Source organism: Ctenopharyngodon idella, chromosome 15, assembly GCF_019924925.1.
Source record: "Ctenopharyngodon idella isolate HZGC_01 chromosome 15, HZGC01, whole genome shotgun sequence".
NCBI lineage: Eukaryota > Metazoa > Chordata > Actinopteri > Cypriniformes > Xenocyprididae > Ctenopharyngodon > Ctenopharyngodon idella.
In genome coordinates this window covers 10,108,652-10,131,938 of record NC_067234.1, presented here as the reverse complement: position 1 = coordinate 10,131,938, position 23,287 = coordinate 10,108,652, and the positions used below count along the sequence as shown (strand labels likewise).

Genomic DNA, 23,287 nt, shown 5'->3' with positions numbered 1-23,287 from the left:
ATGTTCTGGGTGGTTTCCAGGGTGTTGCTGGGGGGTTGCTAGGGTTGTATGGATGGTTTCTAGAGTGTTGCTTGGTGGTTTGCTAAGGTGTTTTGGGTGATTTGTAGGGTGTTACTAGGGTGTTAGGTTGCTAGGTGACTACTTACTGGCCCAAGTCATAAAATAAATTTTTGTTTACACCCTAGGGCTTTTGCATAAATGATTTTAACTAAAAAATATCATTTGAAATGAAACAATACAGTAAATATTTTATTATGATGTATATGTATTATACTGTTGTTCAGACATTTATTATTTTATTATGTTGCAATAATATCTGCATATTAAAATATGGTACTGTGTAATGGGAGAAATGTGTCAACCATGAGGATTTTCTACACTGCATTATTGTTCACCACAGATATTTACACAATAGTTGAGTGACTAAAATAGACAGAATGAAAAGGACAGATGATACACCAAATTGAGAGTGCTAGAAAGGGATATTTTTTAAACAAAAACAAAAGCGGAGAGCCGTGAAGTCAGATTATGTGTTTGTAAGTGTGCGCTTTGCCCTTACACAGAGCAACTCTGAAAAAGACAAATGAGCGCTTTGTGCCAGTGCGCCTGCTTGATGGCCACCTTTTGCCCAGCAAACACAAACAAACATAAGCAAAATCTGGAAATGGAATGAGATCAGCTCTGAATTCTGCTAGACGAGCAGCGAAACATGCCAAAGCCCATTCCTTTCTCACCGTGTGTCCTCTCTCTAGACTAGACCTGCTGACCGGTAATTGGACTGCCACTGTTCCCCTGAGAATTTATTACTTGAATATTCCTGCCTCCTGTTTCTTAATGTAATTGCACTGTTAGGAGGAGAAAATACTACAGAGAAGAAAAATGAGCAAGAATAGAGGGGAGAGGGGAGTAAGAGGTGGTTTAGGTATTGTTTGCTTGAACGATCATGTTGTAGATTAATTACACCATCGCTCTTTCGCACAACACAGATGTGTATAAAAACACAAAGAGCAGAGTGAATTATTCCTCCTCTAAAGAAGTGTGAGGTGTATTACCATGACAACAACTAAGAGCACCAATCACAGATCACGATGACAAGCATAATTGTGTGCTCAGGAGTGGGTGGTTGCATGTATATTTGCGACTCATCCTTTGTGTGCCTTTATCTGTTTGTTCACACCCCTGTGTGTTCCTCGTTTGGGTGAGATGTTAGGGAACTATACACCGATCAGGCATAACATTATGAGCACTGACAGATGAAGTGAATAATGCTGATTATCTCTTCATCACAGCACCTGTTAGTGGGTGGGATATATTAGGCAGCAAGTGAACATTTTGTCCTCAAAGTTGATGTGTTAAAAGCAGGAAAAATGGGCAAGCGTAATGATTTGAGCGAGTTTGACAATGGCCAAATTGTGTTGGCTAGACGACTGGGGCAGAGCATCTCCAAAACTGCAGCTCTTGTGGGGTGTTCCCGGTCTGCAGTGGTCAGTATCTATCAAAAGTGGTCCAAGGAAGGACACTGGGTGAACTGGAGACAGGGTCATGGGCGGCCAAGGCTGATTGATGCACGTGGGGAGCGAAGGCTGGCCCGTGTGGTCCGATCCAACAGACGAGCTACTGTAGATCAAATTGCTCAAGAAGTTAATGCTAGTTCTGATAGAAATGTGTCAGAATACATAGTGCATCGCAGTTTGTTGTGTAGTCAGGGTGCCTATGCTGACCCCTGTCCACCGCCTAAAGCGCCGACAGTGGGCACGTGAGCATCAGAACTGGACCATGGAGCAATGGAAGAAGGTGGGCTGGTCTGATGAATCACGTTTCAGGCAGTGTGATGCTTTGGGCAATGTTCTGCTGGGAAACCTTGGGTCCTGCCCATCCATGTGGATGTTACTTTGACACGTACCACCTACCTAAGCATTGTTGCAGACCATGTACACCCTTTCATGGAAACGGTACTCTCTGGTGGCTGTGGTCTTTTTCAGCACACCTGCAACAAAACAAAAATGGTTCAGGAATGGTTTGAGGAGCACAACAACGAGTTTGAGGTGTTGACTTGGCCTCCAAATTCCCCAAATCTCAATCCAATCGAGCATCTGTGGGATGTGCTGAACAAACAAGTCCGATCCATGGAGGCTCCACCTCGCAACTTACAGGACTTAAAGGATCTGCTGCTAACATCTTGGTGCCAGATACCACAGCACACCTTCAGGGGTCTAGTGGAGTCCATGCCTCGACAGGTCAGGGCTGATTTGGCAGCAAAAGAAGGACCAACACAATATTAGGAAGGTGGTCATAATGTTATGCCTGATCAGTATACATTAGATTTGAAGAAAATGTGAGTTTGTCCAGATCCTTTTTTTTTTACAATGAAAAAATGAAATGCATAGATACAATTACACATCTTCTATGATGAATTTAAGCAGTGAAGCAATTTTGTTAAAACATTATTAATATAATAAACGGATATCTGCCAAGTCATGTGGTGCTACCAACATGTAGAAAAATAAAGGAAATGATATCATAACCCTGCAGACCCTCATGACTATATGTCAAGGTCAGCAAGTCTTATAAAATATTAAAAATAATTTGACCTTTTTTAATTATTTTGATTCGTTATAATCAAAAATATCAAAAAACTTTTTTGAAACGAATGAATAGAATCCATACACTCACATGTTTTTCATTTCCTTTCTTTATCTTGAGCATTCGTATTTGTCATTGACCCTACTAAAGATTAATACTGTTCTGGGTGGTTGATAGGTGGTTGCTTACTGACCCAATCAAATGTGCTCATCCTCAAGTCTTTATAATATTTTGTGATTCTAGGGAGTTTTTTTTTTTTTCATCTTATTATTCACCAAATAAAAAAAAAATCCAACCCATTGGACTCATTGGAGAAAAAAAAACAAAAAAAAAAAACATGCCCATGGCAATATTTTTGAAATATTGTTGCTTCTTGCACGTTTTGCGGCACTTTCAAAGTGAAGTGTCCAGTGAGTGGCTCAAAAAGCATGTTAAGTTTTATCCTAAAAAAATTAATGTTTTTCTGGCAACATTTGTTATGTTGGTTGATGTATATATTGCTGCAGTCTGAAAACGAAATGTTGGGTGAGTGGCACTAAAAGGAAATGCTCTATCAAGTATAATGTACCACCTACTCAATACCTAACCGATAGTGTTAACAAAAGCAAACATTAGAGAAAAATGCATTTGCTGAAACCACTATGCCAAGTACTTCTACAAGTACTTGAGGTGTGACTTGTGTATCACAGGACTTGTACCCAAGTAAGGCTGTATCAGGTGTGCTACCGAGCAAGTTTACTATGAAAAAGCTGAAAAGCTACCCAAAGTTAGCTACATTGAAAACTGATGGGTGCTCATATCTTACATACAGCTCCTGAGGTTAGCCTCAAAATGATAAGAATGCACATATACCTTTTATGGGGAGTATTTTAACTTAAGTGCTGCAAGCCATACTTGTTTTTTGTTGTGTTCATAAGAGAATTGTATTGTTGAATAGTATTTTGAAAAGTGTTGTATTCTGACGTAATGTGTGAGAACACAAGTGAAAGAGTACACAAGATGGATGCAGTTTTCTGGAAGGAAAGAATATTTGTCACCATCGTTCCTCTCTCTACTACCCGGCAGCTAATGGTTCTGTAGAGAGGTTCAACCGTGTGCTCAAACACACTGTCCAAATGGCCATCCAGCAACATCAGCCATGGTAACTGACTTCTTGCAGGTGTACCGTGCCACTCCACATGCTGCAACTTTACCATTTCAGCTTCTCTACGGAAGGCAAATGCGTACAACTGCTCCTGTGCACCCGCCATCTGATGTGACTGTTCACAGCAGTATTAAGTGGCTACAACACAGAATGAAAAAGTACATTGATGATGAGTGCTCGCACTCCTTGTTTCCAGGAGTGGATAAAGTGAGGGTACAGAACCCCTTGCATGTTCCTAAGGGACAGAAAGTGTACCGATCCTCTCATGGTTTCCAAAAGACTTATATACGTGGATATATACATTCTTTCTGATGAAAAGACATGGAATGCTTCCCATCTCACTGCATTTCCATGTACACTAGGGCTGGGTAAAAAATATCGATTTCTCGATTTTAATCGATTCTCATTTTTACGAACCGATATCGATTCTTAAATCCCAAGAATCGATTAGTCTAGTCTGTTTTCAGTTGATGAATGAACAGAACATTGTAGCGCTCTTCCCATCTAATAAATGGCAATAAGCTTTGTGCTTTGTTACTTTTTATATGACATTCTGTCCATTTTATTACGAAATTCAAAAAATAACCGTTTTGGTGCTGTTTGATGTTGCATGACAGATGGCTGTAGCCTCAGATCAAGAGATGCGGCAACGCGAAGCGTGCGTGAACTGATCATATCCTCCGCTTTAATACCAGTTACAGCGTGAAATAAACATGAATGAATACCCAAAGGTATGTTTAAAGATACAGTACAACTTACCGAAATCCGTATCCTGTCTCATGGAATAGCTCCATCAATGCTTCAAACGTGAAAGACATCAATAAAACAGCTTGTAAGCACTGTCACGTAACGTCACATTTACCTCAGAAACCATATTCAGTGACCATAACTCGTTAGTCAGCTATAAAACTGAACTCTAGAGAGGAGCATTTTGCTAAATATGCACCATATTAAACATTCGTTATAATTTATAATTCTGCTTTACAAATCAGTTAATTTTAACCTTCAATATTATAGTAATGTAGAACTGATTCCCATGTATTGTACTGTTCATTAATATATTCAAAATAATCGATATTGAATCTAATCGAATTTAATCAAAATCTAATCGAATTGCAAGCTTGTGAATCGAAATCGAATCGAATTTTGAAATTTGTGTCAATACCCAGCCCACCCAGCTCACTACACACACTCATGCCACTGGACCTAAACGTGATTATCTGAAGCCTAGTTGTTTAAAGGACTATGTTACTTAACTGATGTAATATTCTTGAAAGTGTTATATTCTGAAGTTATGTGTGAGAATGGAAGTGAAAGACAGGGCCGTCGTTAGCGGGTCGAAAGGTGGTGATTTGCGATTTGCTTTGGCAGCCAACAACAGCACAGCTTAATCCTGCACTCAGTAATGTTCAGAAAGTTTCTGCTTAATTAATTCATTCGCTCTTTTTACCCCATTTTAACAATGGTTTCCTATAGAGACCGGAACAGGACAGCATACAAATGGAAGTTAGAATCCATCATGGCTGCTCACATATAAAAGTTGTAGGTGCCAATAATGTTCGATAAATCTGGACACTGCAGTTAATTGTATGTATAGGTAAGTTCTTGGAGTTTTGCATAAATGTAGGTAGAGACACGTTTTTCCAATGAGCCTATGTTGTCAAAAACCACAAGAGTGTTTACACGCTTCAGGAAGTTAACCTGCATGGCTTGACCCTCACTGGTTGTTTCCCTGTTGAGTTGAATTTGCACCCAGCACTGCCAATCACCTGTCCCGGTTCTATCCTCTTAATTTTGCCATTTCTCATGTGAATAAAGTTAGCATGACAGTGGCAGTGCTTTCCCCCTCTGCCTGTCTTCCCGCTGACAGCTGCGGCACACAGTGTTTTGACTGCGACTGATGGCAGAGGTTATTGAGGATGAAAACCACCCTGGTTGTTTGGCTCGCCAATGGCGTCTGCATTTCGTCATGTTTTGTCACGCAAGGGCAGCTGTCATGGATGTGACATTCAAAAGATGGATGACAGGACCCTTTTTTGCAGTTCTGACTCAGTTTACCTCCATTTCTTCTGCTTACGTACCATCATTCCATGCAACATGACAGGAGCCAATCAGAGGGCACCGTCTTGTCAGGTTGTCAGGCAGCTGGAGAAACTCAGATTATTTCATGACCCTGTGCGTTGACCCTGCACAAGTTGTTCTCCCTGCTGTCATGTTTGTTTACCCTAACGATGGTATTCCAAGCTTCCCCTTAACTATGTGACGTTCCTGTCTCTCGTCCTTCATGTCCTGTCTTTTATTTCTGTGGAGGACAATTTTGCTTTAGCATCAAGCTAGGGCTGGGCGATATGGCAAAAAAATACAATTTTATTTTCAGAATGATTGACCGATTCACGATTTTGATTTAGATTTTTTTTTTTTTTTTTACTGTTTAACTAGTCAACTTAAAAACTTAACTGCAATATGATTTAAGCAACATTCTCTTTATTAACAATCTGGTTAAAAAAAGTTCCATTCCAAGTGCACCACACATGAAATGATCAACATGGTGTAAATGTAAAACAATTTGTTAAATATCTTTGTAGAAACATGCCTGAAATATGAAGGCAAATGTTGTACAAACTTATCTTAAACACATCCTATATACTCAGAAATAATAATAATAATATAAAATAAGAAAATGCTAAATATTTCTTAGCCAAAAAGTAATAGCAATAAATAACACCAGTAATAGGCTATTTTTAACAGCAAATGCTTTGTAAAAACAGAAAACAACAGCAGCTTTCAGCCTGTCACCATCATACAAACATGAAATATCAAACAGGTTTACAGGTTTTTGCATTCCATTGCGCTATTTGTCCTATTGTTTTTATGTTTGGCGGACATGTTTAGGTGTTGCACTTGTGTCTCGCGTCTTTTGCAGCGTCTCACCCATGAAGCGGCATTCTAAAAACACAGCATTCTTTTAGTCACCCAATGCTGTTCCAAACACAAAAGAAGTCATTTTGAAGAATGTGTTGATGAAAGCATATGGCCGTTGAGCTCCAAAAAGTAAAAAAAAAAAAACAAACAAACAAACCTATACCTTGGCCTATACCTAATAGAGTACCTCAGGGATGATGTGTTTTTGTAGGCAAAACCTGGAACCGAGTTAGCATTTTAGGACTTCCAGGTCCATCGCCCCGAAGTCAGTGGATTTTTGAATGGGTTTTTGCTAAATTGCCTGAAATAAGGTCTTTGGTTAACAAAGCCTCTGAATATTTTCACGTTTCACGTGATCTATGACATAAAACACACCAGTTATAACCCGCTTGTGATTTTTTTAAACCTTTATTGTGTCTTAAAAATGGCGGTTGCTAACAAATTGCTAAAAGGGACTACTTCCTTTAGCTGGGACTTCAGACGTCATCATGACAAACAGGACATTTGGACAGCATTTCTCATGAAAAAGTGGATAAGTATTCATACACAGCGCAGATCATAATCAGCAAGCATGTTTTTAAATAAAGTTGTTTTCTAAATAAAGTTTGAGGAAGCTTGGTGGTGGTGACGCTGACCCGCGACCATGGTGTGCTGTAGTCGTTTATAGCCTATTGTTAGCTTTTTATATCTTTTTATATTTAGGCTTCAAAATGTATGACTGTTGTGTTAACTTGCAAAGATTATCTTGATAGACAAAATGTGTAAGTGTCATAATTTATAAAAAATAATTTTTTGCGATTTTCCAAAAGTCTATGGGAAAAATGCATAGGCTTTCGATCGAGGGAACCCGTACGCCGCTAACTTCCGGGTTGGCCTACAAAAACACGTCATCCCTGAGGTACTCTATTTTGTTTTAAGGTAAAGAGCAGCTTGAACATTTCTTGTTTTGTATTCTATAGAAGAACAAAATTTAGATATAAAATTTGTAATAACATGAGGGTAAGTAAAGGATGAAAATTTTTATCTTTCGGTAAGACTATTTATCAAATGTTACAATTTTGTGATGCAACTCAAATTCAATTTCTTATGTGTTCCTGTAGAAAATGGCACCTTTAACTCAAGCAGTGAGGCAGAGAGAAAGACGCAGTCCTACTATCTTTCCTGTCTCAATGAACAACGAATAGAAGAGCTCGGAGCCCAACCACTCATCGACTTGATTGGAAAGGTGAGTGTTTCTGTGGCGCCCCCTCTGGTGTGGAGAGTAAACATTGCAAACAGGAATTGGGAACCTTTTCCATTTCAAGAAGGCATTTCTTTAAAGTAAAGCTAATGCAAATATTTATAAAAATACCCAATTTTAAGTAATGAATTGTTTAATATACAAAATCATGGTAACATGATCATTTAAAATTGCTCCCTTCAACAGACTTAACATGTATAAAATGTAAAACAAACTGATAAAAAAGAAGAGAACTTTACTTGTCCTTGCAGAGATGCAGAGATCATATTCTTTCTAATGCAATTGTACATATTTACTACAGCAAAACACAGAGGCACAAAGGTATACTTGTGAAGCAAAAAAATATAGTAAATGTCACTGGATTTTTGTGTGTGTGTTTAGAAAAATGCTTATAATAACACAGTAAAAGCTGGTGTCAGCTATTCATTTGTAGTCATTTTTATGTATATTAATTAGGGACACAAAAACACCAATTTTGTAGAATGACCTTTGATTTAATTTGATGCCTGATTAATTTTTTTGATTGGTTTTCTGTGCATCTCCTAAAAATAGAATTCTTTATTTGAACTGAGGAAGATACCTTATCTCAAATGGCTACGATACTATCAATTCCTCTCGGTTTAAAATCAGCGAGCCTTGAAATTATGAGACATCCTTCAGTGAAAGACGTTTTCATGCACTTCTATCTCTCTGAATCAGCCATTTTGAAGAAGAAAGCTCTGAAACTAACCCTCAGCACAGACCTGAAAGATTAATCCGTGTTACATACACAAAGCAGTGATGTCAAACAGCTCTTCATCTACCTAATTTACAGCCCTCCCCACACACAGCTGCCTTCTGGAAGGTTTAAAAGAGATACGGTTGGGAAGATGGAGGACGAAAAATTTACACTGCCTTTTGAACACACTTTTACAAATGCTACCCTTCTCTTCTATCTTTTTCTTAATCTGTCGCTCTTTCTGTCATCTCGTGTCATTGGGATCACAGTGATAGAGCATATAGTGTTGAAGATAGCTGAGAATAGTTTTATTCTCAGAGGTGAGATAGATTTAATTGGCTTTGATATTAGGTGTCAGCCCGAACACATCAGCTTTTGTCTTTTTTCACACTTCTAGAATGTAATACGTAATACCTTTGATCTAAACATCTTAAAATTAACATGAAATGGCATTTGCAGCTTATTTTACTTCAGTAATGTGATATATTTCAACAAGAAAAGTATTCAACAAGAAAACGAATGTGAGTTGGAACTGATATGGAAAGTTGGAGCTTTCCATATCAGAATGGAAAGAGATCTGAATGCGAATTTGCAGTCAGTTGTGGAGAGAATTATTATTCTTATTATTATTATAATCCAATACTATTCAATCAAAATCCAATACTATTCAATCAGTTCACTGAAATTATTTAGTATTCTCACATAGTTGTTACTAGGGTTGTGTGTGGAAACAATGTGAATATACTGAAATGTGTCTGTGCATAAATGCGATGTTTGTTTGTGCATCAATATAACAGACTCACGCGTGCTCACTATACGACTCCCGTAGGTCACCGCAATCATGTGTACCTTGAGTGCAATCATTATCCAGCAAAACTTTACTAGCAAGATGTTGGTTTGTTTCATCCAGCCGAGAAACTTAGTTTGTGTATCATTTGGCCTTACAGTGGTGGAGTGTTTTGATGTTACGTTCAGTCTGTATTTCACACAGCGCGCTCTTCAGAAACAATCACACTGGAATGAATAATTCACTGAAAACATAACGTGAGTCTCTGTTCTCTCTGCCCTTTCTGATGTAATCAGTCTTGTTTTCTTTAGTACTGTTTTGGACTGATTGTTTGCATGAACTCGCATACTGGATCATTGGACTAAAATCTTTCCCAGAGTTTAGCGTCTTTGATCTGATCGCAAGAAGAAGTGAAATCAGGTTGAAGGGTAAGAATAGAAATTTCCGGCTACCAGGGTTACAGGTGCTTGTTGCATTGTAGATTCTCAGTATTATAAACTCGCAACTTCTATGAACTGCGTGATGTAAATTACGTTAATAAGGCAATTTCATGTGCTTCAGTAATTTATTTGCGTTATTTGCATTAAAATATTTTAACGCATTAAGGATTTTGAATTAATTGCATGCCTCGACTGCCCTAGTTATTACTTATTAAATCATTTCATTTAACTTATTAAATAAGTTGTTTATTGCATTGTTTTCCCATCTAATAAAATATGGATTATAAAGCAACCATATAACTTCCTTGGGATGAGGATTCCCAACTTGACATTATCATTGAAGACCAGCAATAATAATTTTCATTTTGATTACATAATAATGGCAATATATACATGTCAAAGTCAGACATGCCCCTTTGCCAGCTGTGATGCCTGGTTACTGGTTTAAACTTGGCCCAGGTTTGTAAAAGATTTTTGGGTTAGCACACCTTAATAGCTTCAACAATTGATTGCCAATTAAGTTTAGAATACAATGAACCAATTAGAACCCAGTTTAAGTGAGATAGCTGCTAATGGTGGATATTTTGATGAATCAAAAATTTTAGTTTTTTCTATGTATAAACTGTTTATGTGATAAAATATGTTTTCGTAGTTTGTGTTGTCCCTTGTCAGTGCAAAATTATCACAAATTAAAAAGGATTCATGCCAATATTGTCCAAAACCCCACTTTTCTAGGGCATTTCCAAACTTTTGGAGGGCAGTGTATATTTATATGCGATGCTAAAGGCTACTTATGCTACTCACTGCGATAAATACACATATGCTTATGGAAAATACCAGAGGCTGCTTGAAGAATGTAGACAAATCATATATGATTATAATCATGTATTTATTTGGTTTCATGTTTTGTCTGTCGCTTCCCTGTGCCTTTGTTGACTTCTGCATCCGATTCCGGATGTCATAAATTATGTATACTCCGGTTAACTCGTATAACTCATAACTCAGATCACATAATTTAGTGGAAAATTGATATAAATGCTCACTCTTTGTAAGGAAATGTAAATATATTTTATCAATATTTTTTCTAAACGTGTAAGCCTTTGGACTTAAAAGATCGCAAATAAATGGAAGCAGGTGCGAGATCCGGATCCCGAGCCTGGTGTGATGCCAGAGCTGACGCCTGAGCCATATATCGCCCTGGAGCCCGAGCCTAACATGTCTGACCAGGTGCGTGAGTCGGAAGTGAATATTGGTGGAATATGAAGGGATGGTTTGGAGCAAAGGTGGGGCAAAGGTGGATGTGCTGAACTCTGAGCCCCTGATTGATTGAAGGAAAGCACAAATGTTAGCACTCTGCCTGTTTCACCATCCTGCACCAAGCCTGTTGGGTCACCCAGCACTGTTTCCACTGTCGGGCCAAAAGCAAGTGTGTTAGTGCGTGCCAGGGCCAGTCACGTTTCCACTGTCACTTCCAAGGCTAGATTGGGCCTCATCAGGGCTTTCTCGGGGCCAACAGCCAGGGAGAGATCGCTCAAACCTGAGATTAGATTGCATAATTTAGTGGAAAATTAATATAAATGCTCACTCTTTCTAAGGAAATGTAATGTAAATATGATATTTTATCAATATTTTTTCTAAATGTGTAAGCCTTTGGACTTTTAATGGAGATGTTTTGTGCATTCCTGTGATTGCAAATAAATGGAAGCAGGTGCAGCTGAATAGGTATGTTCTCTGCGGGGCTATTGGCCTGACAGTGGAAATGCATCTTGATTTTGGCCTCGGTCCTTGAGGTTAGCCCTGGCTCCCACTGACTATTGATGTCATTGATGTTCCTGCACTGCCGCCCTGTTAGATAATACATAGATAAAACAGATAATTTCTTGCCCACACATTTTATATTTCTGGGATTTTTTTTGCTCCGAGTCCTGGTTACATTTATACATTTGGCGAACACATTTATCCAAAAAAAGATGATGAATCATGCACAGTATGACCAGGAACTGACATAAAGATAGCAAACAGGGTCAGGTGTTTTGATTTCCAGAGTAGGACTTAAGTACCACCTCTGTCTTCCTGCTAGAAACTGATGTTTTTCCTTTTCTTTGTGTTTGTATGTGTAGATAGGAGGCTGGAACATCACAGAGTCCTGGGATAAAGATAACTTTCTGGACGTTTTAAAGATAGTTTCTGGGCCTTACAGAGCTCAGCCCTTCTTCACTGTTGGTGTCAGTGTGGACCCTAAAAACTCCAACAGCAATGTCATTCAGGTACATTTACTCACTTTATCAAGTTTTAATGACAAACATCTGCTGTTTGAAAGTTTTTGTTCTATGTTTGTTTTATTGTATTTGCTAAATTGATCACACCCGAGCTGTTTGCTCACCTTTGTAAACTTTCTCTTTCTCCAGGTTGACCAATCAGGACTCTTCCTCCCATCCAGAGATTATTACCTCAATAAGACAAATGAGAAGGTATCATGAAGTAGAACTTAAAGTATAAGACATTTTGTAATATTTAAAGCAGCTTTTAGTCCATGTCTAATAGTCTGCCACTGATGTGTGTTTAGGTGTTGAAGGCTTACCTGGATTACATGGTAGAGTTGGGATTGTTGTTGGGAGGAGACAAGAATTCCACCCGAAGTCAGATGCAGCAAATTTTGGACTTCGAGACAGCACTGGCTAACATTACAGTGCCTCAGGACGAACGGCGAGACGAGGAAAAGATCTACCACAAGATAACGATAGCTGAACTCCAGGTGCGTGTGCAGGCTCACAAGGGTTTAATTAGACAAAAGTCCTGAAGGTTTGGTGTAGTAGTGTGGTAAACAGATGAAAGCGTATTCAGGAAGTTTAGAAATTCTGAGCTGAATATTTGGGATCATTAGTTTTAATCATTAAATGTGTTTCAGACATATTGCTTATTAAATGTGTTTGTATGAGATACGAGAAGAGAGAGTTCATGAATAATGCACAGCGCATGGAGTCAGGTTTGCCTGTCTGTGTAAGTGTGTTCACACTTAATGAACTTTCTGTCGTTCTATCTATCTATCTATCTATCTATCTAATCATTTGTCTGTCTCATTCTCATATATCTGGTTCAACAGAACACCACAGCTTTTATCTGTCTGTGCATATAAATATTCATTCCTTTTTGTGTCTTCTGGCTTTTTTACATCATTTAATTATTGAGATTTTTTTCATTTGAGCACCTGCGTTGAAACTTTTGTTTTGTGAAGGCTCCTGTGATTTCCGTGGCAACAGTTGCTGAGCAACTGTACAGTAAAGTAGTGAGGTGGAGGGGTGGGCATGACAGTAGATTGCTTACTGATTAAATTATGTCTGGTGTCAGTATAAAGGTAATAAGTCCAAAAAGTCCAGTCTTTTCAAAAAGGTTTTTGTTACAAAGATTTTTTAAATAATAATTATTATTACTGTTAGTATTATTTAATGTTTATTGTTATTATACTAAGATTTTATAATAATAATTTTATATAGTTGTTTTACAAATGATTAAACAGGCGTCAGTTGATTATGTTGATTATTATCCATTTATAGTATATTTTCATTTACTTCTTACTCAATTTGTAAGAAAACCGTCTGGTGGAAGTGTGTACAAAATGACCAGTAGTTCTTCATTCCCCTGCCTTAAAGCTGAAGCCCAATACATTATATATTCATGTCACTATTCTCTTGCATGTAATGAGCAAACGTCTCTGGCAGCCGTAGAGCTCAGATGTGTGGTGACACCCGGGAGGATTCTTACATTTGACTTAACATGATTAGCTATTTTCTGAGGGAAAAAAAATGTAAATAACATAAAATGTGTCATTTTTAGCTTGTTCATTTCGTGAGGTGACAAAAATTTAAATAAGTGTTTTTTTACTCACTCTCAAAAAAAAAAAAAAGAAAAAAGGTTTTTATTTCTTAAACTGCAACAGAATGCACTGAAACCGATAGAGAATACTACAACCAAAACAGTCTTTAATCGCAAAATCCAACAAGTAACACGTAGTAAATCACAGGAATAAGCATAGAACACAACCACGTAGTACAGCGACAACACCGAACCAAGAACTCTGAAGACAGAAGGCTTAAATACACAGGGAGTAATCAACAGAATAGCGAACAGGTGTGAAACTCAATTTAGTAACCAAGATACCTGACAATAGTCAAGTTTCCATCCAGTTTTTGCTATGTTTTGTTATCGATGAAGCAAATATGCGCAAAAAAAAAAAAAAAAGTGAAATTTGCTGTCTTGAGGCAGTTTCCATCCAGTTGGCCTTTTACCGATAAAATGGTGTGCGTGATGATGTCATCCCTAAAAAATACATTGTCGCATAAGTTTTGTTATATCGCTAAAAAAAAATCTGCCCTTGAGCCATTTCCATACATAATTTTGCATATATCGCAAAGTCCTATTGCTTGCATCCCATATATTTGTAAAATGTACAGAGTAATGAGACAATTGAAATTCGCCAGTACTGCTTAATTTCACATATAATGTTATTAAATAGAAAATACGAGAAGATGAGAGCAAAGTGGAGCAGCTCGTCTGGCAGGACTTTGCTGCCTTTATTTGACGAAGTGCAGGTTTGGACACAGGGCAGCTCATTTGTCCATATGCAAAAATGTTTAGGGTCTATAAAAACACTGGTACAGTGAAATATTCAGTCTTTACATATTGCAACAATCTTTAAGGCCTTGAACATGCAGTCAAGCCAGTCGCAGTTTGACGCAGCCAGGAATACATTCAAAGCAAAGAGTTATGCAATGAAAACTCCAACAATCTTCCTTAATTTGACAGACACCCCTCTTATTTTTGTTAAGCTGCAGAGATTTTCAAGACACTATTTTCCTCATCCTTGTGATGCACCTTTGAACTACGGAGAAACAGTGCTTTAATGGGAGCGGACCACGAACGCAGACGCTGCATGTATAGGCTAATTCTGTCATGTGACACCACATTTATTTGCATTAAAGACCTTTTTCTTGACAAAAAGTGTTTCCAAAACAGTTTTTGCAACATTTGAAGTATCGACATAATAATTTATGTGCTAAACATAAACGGAAAAAGACTGTGTCGACATTTAAGAAATCTTATCGACAAATGACATTTCCATCAGCTATATCGCTAAACATTTTGAAGTGCTAAACCTTTTGAAGTGCTAAACCTTTTTTCACAAAAAAAAAATAAAAATAAAAAAATCCTTGGATGGAAACCTGGCCAATGACAGGGAACACAGGCAAACAGGAACAGAACAAGACCAAACTAAAACACAATGAAACTAACAGAACTAAAAATAACCCTGACAGTTATGTCTGAGTTTGAGTTTATTTTGAGTTGTTTTCTTTGTTGGTTTTGCTTTGTTTTCTGTTCAGTTTCCATTATTGGCGTTTGTTTCCATGGTTATTCATTGTTTGATTAATGCACCACACCTGTTTCTCTTTTCTTTCATTTGTTTGAGTTGGTGTATGTAGAGTCTGTTTTCAGTTAATCTTTGTTCTATCTATGTTGCATAATTTTTGGTTGTTCTGTTCGTGTTTCTGTTATCCGAGTATCCTGAGAACCTTTGATTTATTTTTAAGTCTTTAAATAAAAAGAGACTCTGCCTCAACCGGCTGTGACAGGAATTCAGTAGTAAACAACTTGACCCACACCTTATGGACTTAATCTCCCACTACACAAAGATTTAAGTTTAAATGGATTTTTACTGATAAACATTTGAGGAATGTTTTCCTCAAAAACAATTTCTTTTCAGCTGAAGAAAGAAAGACATAAACATCTTGGATGACATAGGGGAGTAAATTCTGAAGTGAACTAATCCTTTAATATTTTGAGTTTGACAGACCTTATTTTAACAGAAATAAATACATACTTTTTAAGGGCATTTCTGAATTTAATTGTATTATACCTCAGCTCTCATTAGACAAAGCTTACAACAGTCACTTCTTATTTTGCACGTCTTTATGCCGAGCAACCTCAAGGGTTCGCTTGGTTTTTGAGTTTATTATAAAACAACACAGCTTCTCATAACCATAAGAGAGAGGGAAAATAGTCCATTTTAGTCACCTAATTTGTTTTCATCTGCCAGAAATCCACGGTAGAGATGAAGGCTATGTGGTGAATGAGGGTAGATGGGGGCTTTCAGCTGTGTGTTTATGATGGAGGTCTTTGTTTTATTACACCCAAGGGCAGAGAGGCTAGAATTGCATCTAGGATTCAGGAATGCAAACATGCAGGTTATTGACTTTAGCCTGCTGATTATTTGAGCATTTTGTGTGAGAGCGAATCCAAACACGCATTCTGTGTTTTTCATTCTGTGTTTTTTCATGGCTGAAAGAGAAATCATTAAGGGAAAACATTGAGACAAGCAGAGCTCTCACAGCCAAGGTTATGAAAAAATGAAAGTTAGTCTTAAATAAATGTAATGCTCCATGTGTTGGTGGCCTACAAAAGGTTTTATTAAAGTACATCGCTACTTAATGATGGCTATGTTATGTTGAGATGTGACCAGCTGAATACTATTCACTTGATTACTGAAACCCCTGTTACTGAAGCTTCAACTGTAGAGTAAAATATTCATGAGTGATGAAATAAAGTTAAAAGACACCTAGTGAGATATAAAGTACTTTGCACTTGTCAGATATAAAGTGACAATGACAAGAAATAAAGTTGTCATTGCAAGATATAGTCACATTGCGATATATAAAGTCATAATTGTGAATTAAAAATTCACAATTGTGAGATGTAAAGTGACACTGCAAGATATAAACTCACACTATGAGAAATAGTCACATTGTGAGTTATAGAGCTACGTTAACTAAATAATCACATGGCCACATATAAAGTCACAGTTGTGAGATATAAAGTGACAATTACGAGAAACTCGCAATTGCAAGATATAAAGTCACATTGTGAGATATAAAATCACAATTGTAAGATTTAAAGTCACACTGCAAGATATAAACACACTGTGAGAAATAAAGTCACATTGTGAGATGCATGTTGCCACATTTACAAGGAAAATCACAATTATTAGATATAAATTACAATTACGGGAAATAAAACTGCAATAGAAAGTTATAAAGTCTCATTACAATATATAAAGTCACTCTGTGAGATGTCGCAATTGTGTAAAAAAATTGTGAGATTTAAAGGGACACTACAAGATAAAAAGTCGCGTTGTGACAAATAAAGTCCAAGTTATGGGATTAAAAGTCAAATTGTGAGTTATATACAGCCGCATTTACAATAAATAGTCACATTGTGAAATATAAAGTCACAATTGTGAGACATAAAATGATAATTATGAGAAATAAAGTCACAATTGTAAGATATAGACTCATATTACAATCAGTGTTGGGGAAAGTTACTTTTAAAAGTAATGCATTACAATATTGCGTTACTCCCTAAAAAAGTAACTAATTCCGTTAGTTACTCTTTATGGAAATGAATGTGTTACGTTACTTTTGTGTTACTTTTTCTCATCTGGGCTGGCCTGTTTGTTTGCTTGTTGTTATAACAACAAAAAAGTCCTATTTTTGGCAAATGTATAGGCCCTTTCACACCAAAAGTGAAATGAATAAGTCTAAAGTGGAAGGAAATACATATTCATGCCTTTACAGTAGAGGGCGCAGCTCAAACCAACCTTTCAGCTGTGCTGCCATTCTAGAATACAGAAGAATAGGACGCAGGAGAAGATGACTAACCCCTGGTTTCACAGACAAGGCTTATAAAATGCATGTTTGAGCTGTTTTAACTGAAAGCAACTTGTACTGACAAGATGCACATCAGTAATGTTTTTTCTAGTAAAAATTTATAAAAGCTACTTAAATGCCCTAATTGAACTAAGGCCTAATCCTGGCTTAGGCTAAGCCCTGTCTCTGAAACTGGGCCTAAATGCATGTTCACATTTAAACAACTAGTCTAGAAAAACCATCATGTTCACACAGCGCACACAACACCTCTGCACTCCAGATTTCTCTCAACATGGGGACAGGAGAGCTGTCAGTCAATAAATGGAAAAACATATGGCGTTACTTATATAAAAAAGTAACTGAGATATTTTGTTGTAAATTTAATGCGTTACTAGTTACTTGAAAAAAGTAATCCGATTATGTTATTCATGTTGTAATGCGATACCCCCAACACTGATTACAATATAATATTATAAAGTAACATTGCAACACATACATTTGTAATTATAAGATAAAAAGTTACAATTACATTTTTATTTTATTTTTAATTCTCAGGGGAGACAAGCTTCCATATTTATTCCATAGATATTCCATATCTGAATTTGTGAAATGAATGAGGAAATATTTCACTAATGACATTATGACATTTGTTTCGATTGTAGGCGTTGGCTCCAGCAGTTGAATGGTTGGATTATCTGAACTCCGTCCTTTTACCGCTAGAGTTGAACGACACAGAGCCTGTGGTGGTCTACGCCAAAGAATACATGCAACAAGTTTCGGACCTTATCAACAAGACCGACCGCAGGTACGGTGGCTGTCTCTATGGTTACAGCTAATCAGAGTTCAGGAAGAGGACGTCCCCTCTGAGAGCGTCTGTTTAGATTGTGTATCAGAACATTCAGTACTAATAACAGTCTCTCTCTCTCTCTCACGCTCTCTCACTCTCTCTTTTTGCCTCTCCGTCTAAGAATATTAATGCCTTTATTCCTTCTTAGATCTTCTGTAACACTGTCTCTCACTCTACCTGTATAAATAAATGAATACATATGCAGGAATGGTCCTTTTTTAGATATTAGGATGCACTCTTTCTCTTTCTTCTCCAGTCTTCTGAATAATTACATGATCTGGAATCTGGTGCAGAAAGGAGCGTCCAGTCTTGACCAGCGGTTTGAGAATGCTCAGGATAAGCTCCTGGAGAGCCTCTATGGCACGAAGAAGGTGTGTGTTGTTGCAGTGTGTATGGATGAATTAAAGAAATAGTTCATACAAAAGTGAAAATTGAGTAGTAGTTATTTACTTGCTTTCCTGTTGTTCCAATTCTGAAAGACATGTTTCATAGAGCACAAAAATGTGCTTTTTTCCATGTAATGGAAGTGAATGGGGATTGAGATTGAAAAAAATTATCCTCATAATTCCAAAAAAAAAAAATGGACTATATGCTTTTTATACAACATTACACAACACATCTTATGAAGTCATGCGATAAGCTTTATGTGATGAACAGATGGAAATTTGAGTCATTATTCACTGAAAACCTGAATTTCAGAATTATGTGAACTGTTCCTTTAAAGACAGAGTCTGGTCTTTTCTTGAGACATTTGTATGTTGATTGTAGAAAAATTATAGCGATGATTTGTTGTTTAGTTGGAGCATGTTTTATATTGACACAGTCACATCGAAAATCTTTTCCCCATTTTGTGATTTTATGACTGCTTGTTTCAAGTTAATCTGTCAATATGTCTGTTTTATTTTTTTTTATTTATTTATTTTTTTGCTTAGTCCTGTACCCCACGCTGGCAGACGTGTATTGGGAACACAGATGACACTCTTGGTTTTGCGTTGGGAGCTCTTTTTGTCAAAGCCACTTTCGACAAACAGAGCAAAGAAATAGTGAGTTACTCAAAGCCACTAAAAACTACTGGATATGTATTTGACAGTGCAAGTTTATGTCCTCATGTTTAATTTAGAATCTCATTGGTGATGCATGTTTGCCACCATGTGGCAGCAATTTGAATTACACAGTTCACAACCTCATCTTTTCTGTCAAAACGTAGGCAGAGGGAATGATCAATGAAATCCGCACAGCTTTCAAAAGCGCGCTAGATGATTTGAACTGGATGGATGAACAGACCCGACAAGCTGCCAAGGACAAGGTGAGAGAGAATGGGAATTATAGAGACAGCAGCATGACTGGATAACCAAAACTTGCGGATTTGTCTGAGATTCAAGACTGCAAAAACAGCTTAACTGTAAACACTTTGCATTGCTTGCCAAGAAATCAGGATAAAGTGTCATTTCTGGCTCTAGGCGGATGCCATCTATGACATGATTGGATTTCCAGACTTCATTCTGGACTCCAAAGAGCTTGATGATGTGTATGATGGGGTGAGTCAGCAAATAGCTTTTGTTTACAATTTTAGAATCCTAAAACGTTATTTTTCCCGTTTTAAATGATTTGCAGTGTGTCTCAGATTTAGTGATGATTTAGTGAGATTTATAAAAATATAGCGGTCCAATTGCTTAAATAGGACTTAAGTTAATCTTTATATGTAATTTCATAATTACTTCTATTGTCTTTGAAATGTAGTTAAAGCTTAAATTATTTAAATATTAAAAACAATTAGTATTTTACATTAAATTCTTTGAAATTAAGAGAATTTTTAAAAAATGTGTCAGACAAAAAATAAAAAAAGCAGCACAACTCTTTTCAACATTGATAATAATCAGAAATGTTTCTTGAGCAGCAAATCATCATATTAGAATGATTTCTGAAGGATCATGTGACACCGAAGACTGGAGTAATGATGCTGAAAATTCAGCTTTGATCACAGGAATAAATTACATTTTAAAATATATTACAATAGAACGCAGTTAATTTAAAATGTATAATTTTTCATAATATTACTGTTGTTATTGTGTTTTTTGATCAAATAAATGGCTTGGTGAGAATCAGACATTCAAAAACAAAACATAAAAAATCTTATCAACCTTGTATTATATTATATTATATTATATTATATTATATTATATTATATTTATTATATTATATTATATTATATTATATTATATTACAAACCCGATTCCAAAAAAGTTGGGACACTGTACAAATTGTGAATAAAAAAGGAATGCAATAATTTACAAATCTCATAAACTTATATTTTATTCACAATAGAATATAGATAACATATCAAATGTTGAAAGTGAGACATCTTGAAATGTCATGCCAAATATTGGCTCATTTTGGATTTCATGAGAGCTACACATTCCAAAAAAGTTGGGACAGGTAGCAATAAGAGGCCGGAAAAGATAAATGTACATATAAGGAACAGCTGGAGGACCAATTTGCAACTTATTAGGTCAATTGGCAACATGATTGGGTATAAAAAGAGCCTCTCAGAGTGGCAGTGTCTCTCAGAAGTCAAGATGGGCAGAGGATCACCAATTCCCCCAATGCTGCGGCGAAAAATAGTGGAGCAATATCAGAAAGGAGTTTCTCAGAGAAAAATTGCAAAGAGTTTGAAGTTATCATCATCTACAGTGCATAATATCATCCAAAGATTCAGAGAATCTGGAACAATCTCTGTGCGTAAGGGTCAAGGCCGGAAAACCATACTGGATGCCCGTGATCTTCGGGCCCTTAGACGGCACTGCATCACATACAGGAATGCTACTGTAATGGAAATCACAACATGGGCTCAGGAATACTTCCAGAAAACATTGTCGGTGAACACAATCCACCGTGCCATTCGCCGTTGCCGGATAAAACTCTATAGGTCAAAAAAGAAGCCATATCTAAACATGATCCAGAAGCGCAGGCGTTTTCTCTGGGCCAAGGCTCATTTAAAATGGACTGTGGCAAAGTGGAAAACTGTTTTGTGGTCAGACGAATCAAAATTTGAAGTTCTTTTTGTAAAACTGGGACGCCATGTCATCCGGACTAAAGAGGACAAGGACAACCCAAGTTGTTATCAGCGCTCAGTTCAGAAGCCTGCATCTCTGATGGTATGGGGTTGCATGAGTGCGTGTGGCATGGGCAGCTTACACATCTGGAAAGGCACCATCAATGCTGAAAGGTATATCCAAGTTCTAAAACAACATATGCTCCAATCCAGACGTCGTCTCTTTCAGGGAAGACCTTGCATTTTCCAACATGACAATGCCAGACCACATACTGCATCAATTACAACATCATGGCTGCGTAGAAGAAGGATCCGGGTACTGAAATGGCCAGCCTGCAGTCCAGATCTTTCACCCATAGAAAACATTTGGCGCATCATAAAGAGGAAGATGCGACAAAGAAGACCTAAGACAGTTGAGCAACTAGAAGCCTGTATTAGACAAGAATGGGACAACATTCCTATTCCTAAACTTGAGCAACTTGTCTCCTCAGTCCCCAGACGTTTGCAGACTGTTATAAAAAGAAGAGGGGATGCCACACAGTGGTAAACATGGCCTTGTCCCAACTTTTTTGAGATGTGTTTATGCCATGAAATTTAAAATCAACTTATTTTTCCCTTAAAATGATACATTTTCTCAGTTTAAACATTTGATATGTCATCTATGTTGTATTCTGAATAAAATATTGAAATTTGAAACTTCCACATCATTGCATTCCTTTTTTATTCACAATTTGTACAGTGTCCCAACTTTTTTGGAATCGGGTTTGTATATTATTGATTTATTAAGTGCTTTATTTAATTAATTATTATTGAAAATAATAGCATTTCCCAGCTAACAGGCAATGTGATGTTTTGCTTGTAGTATGAGGTTACAGAAGACAACTTCTTCCAGAATATGATCAACTTCTATAACTTCTCAGCACGAGTGATGGCAGACCAGCTCCGCAAGCCACCAAACCGAGACCAGTGAGTTTAACAGTGTGTGTTAAAAGAGAAAAACTCGAGGCATCCTGTAAGATGGTGGCTGATTTGTGATTGCGATATCTTTGCTTCTGTAGATGGAGCATGACTCCACCCACGGTGAACGCTTACTACATGCCAACCAAGAATGGGATCGTCTTCCCCGCTGGCATCTTACAGGCCCCGTTCTACGCCCAAGATCACCCCAAGTGAGCAGACATGGCTAAAATTGTTAGCATGTTGCTAAAAAATACTCCTGAGTTTGTAACAACTATGATGTTTTGGTGTGGTTCACAGAGCTTTAAACTTTGGTGGTATTGGAGTGGTTATGGGACACGAGTTAACGCATGCATTTGATGACCAAGGTTAGTACACTGGGGGTCATATCATATATTTTGGTCTTTCCCTGATGCCTAAAAATATTATTAGTAAAGATTAAAAAGAAAAAAAATCATTATTTAGTTTTTCCATTACAGTTCTCGATGTTCTGTCTGACCATTAGAATTAAACTGACATTTTTTGTGGTTGTCCTTTTTGAAAAAATAAGTACATTTTAGCATACTTTCAAAAAGAGTACTTATTATGGAAATAATATACTTTAAAAGAATATACTTAAGTGTGAACTAAATGTAATAATTTTGCATGTTAATATCAATTAAATGCAAATCTATTATCGTTTAAATTTATATTAAATACACTTAGCTGAACTTGAGAGTGCTTTTTTGACCCGCTTAAATAGTTAATCTTTATATAAGATTCATTTTATAATTATTTCTACTGTCTTTGAAATATAGTTAGTTTATTGCAGAATGTACTGACAAGCGTTAAAATATACTTAAATGTAATTTCTATTGAAACTTGTTTGTCATATATCTTAAACTTCATCATTACAAAGAC

The 23,287-nt window shown here is 36.9% G+C and overlaps 1 protein-coding gene across 5 annotated transcripts in view; it reads left to right on the top strand.

The window, feature by feature from the left end:
- Positions 1–23,287, top strand: part of ece2b (endothelin converting enzyme 2b) — a 73,478-nt gene that overhangs the window by 41,269 nt on the left and 8,922 nt on the right. For all 5 annotated transcript variants that reach the window (XM_051862111.1, XM_051862112.1, XM_051862114.1 and 2 more), the window contains 12 exons: positions 7,750–7,874; positions 11,955–12,101; positions 12,243–12,305; positions 12,401–12,589; positions 18,194–18,336; positions 18,635–18,749; positions 19,311–19,421; positions 19,586–19,684; positions 19,839–19,916; positions 22,293–22,396; positions 22,489–22,599; positions 22,688–22,755. In XM_051862111.1, the coding sequence (XP_051718071.1) occupies positions 7,750–7,874; positions 11,955–12,101; positions 12,243–12,305; positions 12,401–12,589; positions 18,194–18,336; positions 18,635–18,749; positions 19,311–19,421; positions 19,586–19,684; positions 19,839–19,916; positions 22,293–22,396; positions 22,489–22,599; positions 22,688–22,755 (1,353 nt within the window). The remainder of the gene's footprint in view (positions 1–7,749; positions 7,875–11,954; positions 12,102–12,242; positions 12,306–12,400; positions 12,590–18,193; positions 18,337–18,634; positions 18,750–19,310; positions 19,422–19,585; positions 19,685–19,838; positions 19,917–22,292; positions 22,397–22,488; positions 22,600–22,687; positions 22,756–23,287) is intronic.